This window comes from Ziziphus jujuba, chromosome 1 (genome assembly GCF_031755915.1).
Source record: "Ziziphus jujuba cultivar Dongzao chromosome 1, ASM3175591v1".
In the NCBI taxonomy this organism is placed as follows: domain Eukaryota; kingdom Viridiplantae; phylum Streptophyta; class Magnoliopsida; order Rosales; family Rhamnaceae; genus Ziziphus; species Ziziphus jujuba.
In genome coordinates this window covers 8,337,091-8,345,568 of record NC_083379.1, presented here as the reverse complement: position 1 = coordinate 8,345,568, position 8,478 = coordinate 8,337,091, and the positions used below count along the sequence as shown (strand labels likewise).

The following is an 8,478-nucleotide window of genomic DNA, read 5'->3' as shown; positions in this document are numbered from 1 at the left end:
CCTTTGTTAAGCAAATTGTCTCCTCATCCCTTTGTTTTATAATAGGCCATGTCGTTTGTAATTCATCTTCTTTATCTTTTGGCCAATATTTAAATCAACATTAAAATTGAAGATCTCAACTGGAAAAAAAGAAAAAATGTTCATTTTAAAAATAAGAAGACTGTAAATATATTTCTTTTTTGTTCCTAAAACTAATTACATGTGCTATTAAATAATAATTATATTTCATTTTTAATATTAGAAAATCCAAGGTTCTTATAATTCATTCATGAGAGGTTGTACGATACTGCTAACTTAACATGAGATCTATTTATGCTAAAAGAAGGGAGAAATTGCAAAGAAAGTGACACTCAGCATCAATTTTGTGGAATTATTCTTATTAAAGTGATAATATTAATATTAATTATGAAATTTGTTAGGCCGTCAGTATTGATTTTCTTCATATAGATTTTTTTCTTTTGTTTTTTTTTTTTTGGAAAGAGATACATCTTATACTCACACAATCAGGACTCTTGAGGAAGCTGGACTAGCTGGGGATGAAATAAAGTAAAAGCAGAAAGCAAAAGACAAAGTTAAATCTTTATATGTTCCATTCCTTGCTTCCTATCTTTCTTTTACTCAACCCCACCTCCGCTCCTTTACTCTTAACTCGCTACACTAGGGCTATATATATATATATATATAGCACTAGCACACATATATACGAATATATACATACATACATATATATATATATAGCACTAGCACGCATATATACGTACGCTTACATTTCATATCTGTAAAATAATAAACATGGTTAAGGCAGTTGATGAGAGGAAAAATTCCAAAGATATGTATGAAGGATTAATGAAGGGCGACATGGTGAAAGTGCTCAAACAATATGAGAAGTTACCGGCTACTTCACAGGAGTCCTCCACGGTGTTGGGCGACACACTGCATCACATCGCCATTTACATGGATCACGAAGACATGGCAAGAGAAATCCTCAAAAAGTATCTCCACCATCATCGTGATCTAATCTCCAAGAAAAACAGCATCGGAGACACGGTTCTCCATGAGGTGGCCGTCAAGAATATGGTGGACCTCGCCGGGGACTTGTTAGATAATGTTCCAGAGCTGCTATCTCTCAGCAACGGACTCGGCGACATGCCTCTCTTTAAAGCAGCTGCTAACGGCCAACTTCAAATGTTCAACATCCTGTCTCTTGCTGTGAATCTCAAAGACAAAGACAATCTCGATCAACACCTCATTAGGAATGACAACACTAATATTCTTCATATGGCAATTCTATTTGAGTCTTTTGGTACGGTAATTAATTTCTTTCCTATTAGTACTTTATTTTTTAATTTTTATTTAATTATTAATGTTTTTAAATAAAATCACGTCATATCCATGGTAGACTGGGATGGGACAGATGATCCATTTCGACTTAATTAAAAAAAAAAAAAAAAAACTTTGTTGATCTTTTTTTTTTTTTTTTTTAAAATTTCATGTCGATTTTTTTTTCCTTTATTTTATTCTCGTTTAACTTTGTTTTCGTTTGAATTGTAGATCTTGCATACTTAATAGCTAAAAAATACCCACATTTAGTTGATAAAGAAGATGGAGCTGGGATGATAAGTCTTCAGCTCCTGCCAAATAACCCTTCTGCCTTCATCAGCTCAGCGAATTATGGATTATTGAAGAGATTGATTTTTAAATATCGTATGATTTTTCTTTTCACCATCAATTTAATATATGTATATATATACATATATATATATATATATATAAATTCCTTATAAACAGTTTTGATATATGGTACTACAGATCTACAACCAGGTTTTCCGACGTTTGAGAACACTAAGGAAAAAGAAGGTTACAAGAAGGAAGATCAAACTGATTTTTGTCAACCTGACTCGATTAAAGATGAGGAGCTGTATAATCCTAAAACCAACGGTTACAAGAACTGGCCTCCAACATATAATGTTTGTATGCGCATTGCCTCAGGTAAATATACGTAAGTAGTAAAGGCACCCAAATATTTAGATTTTTTTCTTTTAAAAATATTTAGAGTAATTGAATAAAGCTTTTTTGTGAAATGAGATCGATTTAATTGCTTATTCCTCGTACCTACGTTCATGACCTCGTTGAAACACCACTACACCCATTTTTTACGTCAGATTAGAATTTATATATATTTTTTAAGTAAAGCTTTTTGTCACTACATGTCACATTCACACTGACATGAACTAATTAATTACTTTTTTCTTTTTTTTTTCTTAAATGTTTACAGTTCTTAACGTGTATATTAAACTGTCGTATCATCATTTACGGCCATTGATATGTCACCAATGGAAACAAATAATAACATTTTTCAAATATTTATAGTTGCTCTAAAATAATGATGTTTGTTTTCATTATGTTACTTTTTTATATTAACATGATGTAAATCAATATTGGTATATATATATATATATATATACAGTCCGTCTATGGTGCGGACGGTTCTCATGCGGACCACAGTATTGGTGACGATTTTTCATAGTATTAGTGATGATTTTTTAAGAAACCGTCGTTAATACTATGAAAAACCGTCACTAATACTGCGGTCCTCATGCGGACCGTCCTCACCATAGAATTTCCGTATATATATATATATATACATATATATCCGTCTTTACATCGAGTTACATGTATGTATATCAATACCTGGATGTCAAGTTTTAACACTAATTAAATATTAAAACAGGGTGTGTCAGTGTTACCTAATGATAACAGCCTTTGTTATTTAAAATTGTTAGATCCATATGGTAGCAGACCTGTACGCCTATGCAAAGCGGAACCAACGTTCGGCGCATTCCCCTTCAGACTTTTCTTCTTTTATATTTTTTAATATTCGTTTCGCTATTTACTTTTGTAGTCCTCTCATCTCTTAGTATGCCCCTCCCTCGCCCTCTCATTTTATCTCTCTCAGCCAAGGTGAACTCTTCATTTTTTATTTTTTTAACCTTTTTTTTTGGGTAATTTTTTATTTATTTATTCACATTTGGTTTTTGTTTTTGTTATACTTATATTATCTTTCATGTAATCATAATTTTCTAATATAATTTAAAATTTTAACACTGGTACTACACTACATATTTAATTAATATTTTTAATATAATTTTTTATTTCATTTTTGTTTTAATTACGAAGAAGTTAAGTTGCCATTTTTTTATTACATATATATCTTTTGTTATATAAATATAAATAGAAATATATATATATATATATATACAGAAATTCTATGGTGAGGATGGTCCACATGAGGACCGCAGTATTAGTAACGGTTTTTCATAGTATTAACGACGGTTTTTTAGAAAATCGTCACCAATACTATGAAAAATTGTCACCAATACTGTGGTCCGCATGAAGACCGTCCGTATCATAGATGGACTGTATATAAATATATATATTTATGATCCTCAATCACTTTAGTTGTTTAAATTGTAACAAAAACTAGAGTTTATTTATTTATTTTTGTATATAAGAAGTTTGCTTATTTTATAAATTTCCAATCAAGTTATTGTGTATTACCAAAGCATTGAAGATTAAATTTTTCTTCGAAAGAAATTTATAGAAAAATAAAAAAGATTTAACCCATAATTTGGTAGTGCTCTAACTAGTTGGACTGCAATATAGCAAAACATTAATGTTGCAATTAATTTGAATATGCTTGTATTTCTACAGGCGATAAGTTTAACCATACTTAAGGGTTATTTTATGATATGATGCCAAGAAAACTTTAAAATCCAACATGACAGCGTCCCCTAGAAAAATTTCTTGTGTCCGCCACTATGCCTATGTTATAAGATGCACATATTACAGCTACAATTCTATCCCTCTCAAATCTTGTCCACCTCATTTTGATCTTGGAGCAGGATGGCCAATGATGAAAACAATCTATGAAGAATATAGAACGCATGAATCGGCTTTTAGACTAGCCAAGCTGCTAACAGAACAAGATACTACATGGCAGGAAAATGATTCAAAAAATGAAAAGAAAAAGTCTACATGGCAGGAAAATGATTCAAAAAAAGAAAAGGGAAAGTATAATTCCCTACGGCCTACTCATCCTACCTCACTGCTTACGGCAACAAGGAATGGGATAGTAGAGATTGTCAAGGAGCTACTAAGAGTGTATCCTCAGGTAGTGGAGCATGAAAGCAAGGCAGGCCAAAACATATTGCATGTAGCCATAAAATACCGACAATTGGAGATCTTTAATCACGTAATGAAGATGGAAGTGGCAATGCCTAGATTGGTTAAAAAGGTCGACAAGAATGGCAACACAATATTGCACCAAGTAGGAAACATAATCAATTACTCTGGAGGTACTCTCCCTGGTCCTGTACTCCAGTTGCAAAAGGAGCTGCGCTGGTTAGAGGTATTTAATTAATTAATTATTGTTAGTCCAATGCCAAAATGGAGTCAATAATACTAAATTGTGGCTCTTGAATTTCAAATTAATTTAGTATAATGCAAGGGGAAAAAAAAAATTTCTTACCAGGTTGTCTAGGACAACGTCACACCACGACAATATCCTAAATAACATTGACCCCCCCCCCCCCCCCCAAAAAAAAAAAAGAAAAGAAAAAAAAAGAATCCTGAATAAGAGTGTACATACTTATACATTAATTCTTTAATTTGGCAGCGTGTGCGAAACATTGTACCACCCCATTATGTGATGCTTCAGAATAAATATCCAGAAGAAGAAGAAGGCGAGACTGCTGATGAGTTATTTCTTAGAACTAATACAAAACTACTCGAGGAGGCAAAAGAATGGATTAAGAAGACATCCGAGTCTTGCTCCACCATAGCCGTTCTTATCGCATCGGTTGCCTTCGTGGCTGCTTACACCATCCCCAGAGGTAGCGACAAGAAGACATGGGTACCAATCTTCCTGCACGACTCTTTCTTCACCATGTTTATAGTCATGGATGTGTGAAGTCCAGCTGCATCACCACTGCACTAACAATGTGAAGACTGCTCAGCCACCATTGTTGACAATGGTTGCCTGCAATTAACACCGAAAAATAATTTGCTCAACAATTGTGGGCACCTGTCAAAAGAAGTTGAAAATGATGGCCATGCAACCGACTTAGTAAGGTTATAAATAGGCCCGTTGCATGCATATTCAAGCCAAGTCGACCAAGCTCAATATCATCCCAAGTGAGGAGTATTGAGAGTAAACTCCGAGAGAAAGAGAGTGTTTAAGTTCCAAAGAGAGCTTGAGAGAAGAGTGAGCAATTCCAGAGAGAATTTGACAGTGTAGAGAGAGGTTCCACGTGAGAATCCTCCACGAGAGAAGTTTGTGTTTTGTATTCTATTTCCAAGAGAGTAATAGAATTCTTTTTATTTTTCTTCTCATATTTCTTCTCTAAAGTGGTTAGAGAACCACAACAAGTGGTATTAGAGCTCCAGGTCGAGAGCTTCGGTTCAAAATTTGAAGAAACAGAGCCTCTGTTCTTCAAGTTGGTGTTTCGAAAAGTTGCTCAAATCAATAATTTGATAATACCAGGTGAAATTACTTGACGAGACGAGAACAACCAAGTTCGTCGGAGAGAAACGACTAGCCGAACGCGCCCGCACACGCCGTCTAAAATTTTCTACAGCAGATCACGCACCTCACACGTCGCACGCGCTGTCTGGAGGTTGAAGACGACCACGTCAGCAGACACATCATTGCATGCAGCCACGTCATCTGCCACGCCACCCGACACATCGTCAACAGGCAATCGCCATGTCATCTGCCACGTGTTGACACGTCAACACAATCTGCCACATCATTAGAAGTTTCTAAAATTTCAAAACAGCCCCTGAATTGTTGAAAATTACAGATTAACCCCTGTAGTTTCTGTATTTACAGGTTGACATAGAATTTTTGGAAAATTACATTTTTGCCCCAAAAATTCTGGTAATTATATTTTGACCCCGGAAGAGACAAGTCCACCATTTTTGCCAAATTCGGCTCTGTTTTTGGTCAAGCCATTATGTCAATGGAAGACTCCTCTTCGGGAGCTATGGTTAAGCTCACTGCCACAGATTATACACTTTGGAGACCTTAGATGGAAGATCTCCTCAATTGTAAGGATCTATTTGATCTTATAGAAGCTAATGGAGAAAATCCCGATCCCAGCAAAGAAGCAGAATGGAAGAAATTAAATAAGAAAACGATCGGTCAGATCAGGCAATGGATTGACCATAGTGTCTTCCATCATGTAGCGAAGGAAACGGATGCATATGCCCTCTGGACAAAATTGGAGGACATGTACCAGGCCAAGACTGCTCGAAACAAAGCTCTATTGCTTAAGCAATTGGTAAATTTAAAATTACAGAGTGGAACTTCTGTAGCCGAGCATACTAGTGAGTTCCAGAGCTTGGTAAATCAACTATCTGCTGTGGATTACCAACTAGGGGATGAGGATCAGGCTCTCCTACTTCTAAGCTCTCTTTCAGACAGTTGGGAGGCATTGGTAGTCTCTTTCAGCAATTCGGCCCCGAATGGAAAACTTACTATGTCTATGGTTAAGGATGCCCTATTTAATGAAGAGGCCAGGAGAAAGGACATTAGTATGGATCGGTCACATGCCCTCGTCACAGAGAGAGGAAGACAGCAAAAAGGTGGTTAAGATAGGGGGAGAGGCAGGAGCAAGAGCAGAGGTAGATCTATAGATGGCAGAAAATCATCATATAAGTGCTATCATTGTGGCCTGGAAGGTCACATGAAGAAGAACTGCATAAGGTTGTTGAGAGAGCAGAGACTCCAAGGTAATCAGCCGAAGAAGGATGGAGAGACACTAGTCACTGTTACAGGAGAAATGGCGCTTTGCTCCACCGAAGAAGAGACATGCCTTCATATATCAACCCAAGATGTTAAGTGGGTAGTCGATACTGCAGCATCCTACCATGTCACTCCACACAGAGATTTCTTCAAAACGTACAAAGCAGGAGACTTTGGTACGGTAAAGATGGAAAATTCCAGTTTTGCAAAGATTATGGGAACTGGTGATATTCAGGTAAAAACGAATGTTGGTTGTACAATCACTTTGAAGGATGTCCATCATGTCAGGACCCGTCCAAAATTCCTCACCGGAACCCTAGACAAGCCCTGATCCCAGGGAAACCCTACCGGACCCTCCAATGGAAAATCCAGCAGAACCTCCCCTAAGGTTGGACTTACCACAATTTTCCTGCACTGAAAATACACTTCTATATACACCACCTTATTCCTCCCACATTACTACAATTTAAGTTCCACAACTGGTAGCACTTCGATAACAAATTATATAAATGGCATATAATGGAATTAATTTAGTAATTAACCAATTAAAATATACCATCATAGATTCTTGTCTGCCCACACCATCCATTTAGTGCTGCACATGTCAAATACACTTCAAATATCATTTTACAAGTATGCCAATGCGTAACATAGAAAGAAAGGTAAAACAACATCGCATTAACAATAGAAAAAAAAAACTATAACAAATATTTTAATGATAATGGTATTAATGTAACTTGCCTGAGGGCTATTATATTCCCATATATGTATTAATGTAACTTGCCTGAGGGCTATTATATTCCCATACATGTATTAATGTAACTTGCCTGAGGGCTATCGTATAACCACACCTGCCCAAGGGCTATTTCACCTACCCAAAGGCTATCACTTGTCCGAGAACTATTATACTTGTCCGATGGCTATCTTTCTTGCCCGTAGGCTGTGATACTTATCCGAAGGTACCATATGATAGTAATAATAATAAAAACAATAACAAAATTAATATTAAAGATCTCATAATAGTGTTAATAAAAATAAAAATAATAATCAATATTATTTACTAAAATCTCAATAACTGAGAATAGCAACTGCGATAATACTTGATAATAGTTTTGTTAATAAATACCATTGATAATAACAATAATATCAACTATAATTATAATAATGATAATAATAGAAGTTGGAATTACAATAAAAATAATCATTATAAATAATAATAACAATCCCGATAACAGTGACAATAATGATGAAATAAATAGTTAAATACAATTAATAGTAATAAGAATATAATAACATCGATTAAGAATATTAGTAAGAAATTAAATCACAAATAGATAACATAACATAAATACATAAAATCATATCTTAAAATCCATAGCATAAAATGAAATATGCACGTTCATAATGGAGATACGTACGATACCTCCTAACAGGCTACGTGATCCATGATTCCAGTTGTCGCCGACACTTTGCTACCAATACAAACCAGGGTGGTTGCCTATATTGGCCGTCCGATCCCCTGGACTCGTAGGCAACATGGTTATGAGACTAGCTCTACATGGACCACATTGGTTCGCCGCCTCCGTATGGTGCGGTATATACAGTATAATATCAAATAATATAACATATAAATATATATACGAACATATAAAAAATACTCGATGCACCATACT

At 35.2% G+C, this 8,478-nt stretch overlaps 1 protein-coding gene across 1 annotated transcript; it reads left to right on the top strand.

Moving 5' to 3' along the window:
- The first annotated feature begins 738 nt into the window (after positions 1 to 738).
- On the top strand, positions 739 to 5,321 carry LOC125419435 (uncharacterized). The gene is made up of 5 exons (XM_048465336.2): positions 739 to 1,303; positions 1,552 to 1,704; positions 1,810 to 1,989; positions 3,903 to 4,408; positions 4,676 to 5,321. The coding sequence occupies exons 1-5, from the start codon at positions 793 to 795 to the stop codon at positions 4,967 to 4,969; spliced, it is 1,644 nt and encodes a 547-aa protein (XP_048321293.1). The 5' UTR covers positions 739 to 792; the 3' UTR covers positions 4,970 to 5,321.
- Positions 5,322 to 8,478: the final 3,157 nt, after the last annotated feature.

Excerpts from the sequence above, each read along its gene's own strand:
- LOC125419435 (XM_048465336.2), top strand. The coding sequence starts at position 793 with ATGGTTAAGGCAGTTGATGAGAGGAAAAATTCCAAAGATATGTATGAA. Across the intron at positions 1,705-1,809 it reads GAGATTGATTTTTAAATATC|ATCTACAACCAGGTTTTCCG; the intron begins GTATGATTTTTC and ends ATGGTACTACAG. Across the intron at positions 4,409-4,675 it reads AGGAGCTGCGCTGGTTAGAG|CGTGTGCGAAACATTGTACC; the intron begins GTATTTAATTAA and ends TTAATTTGGCAG.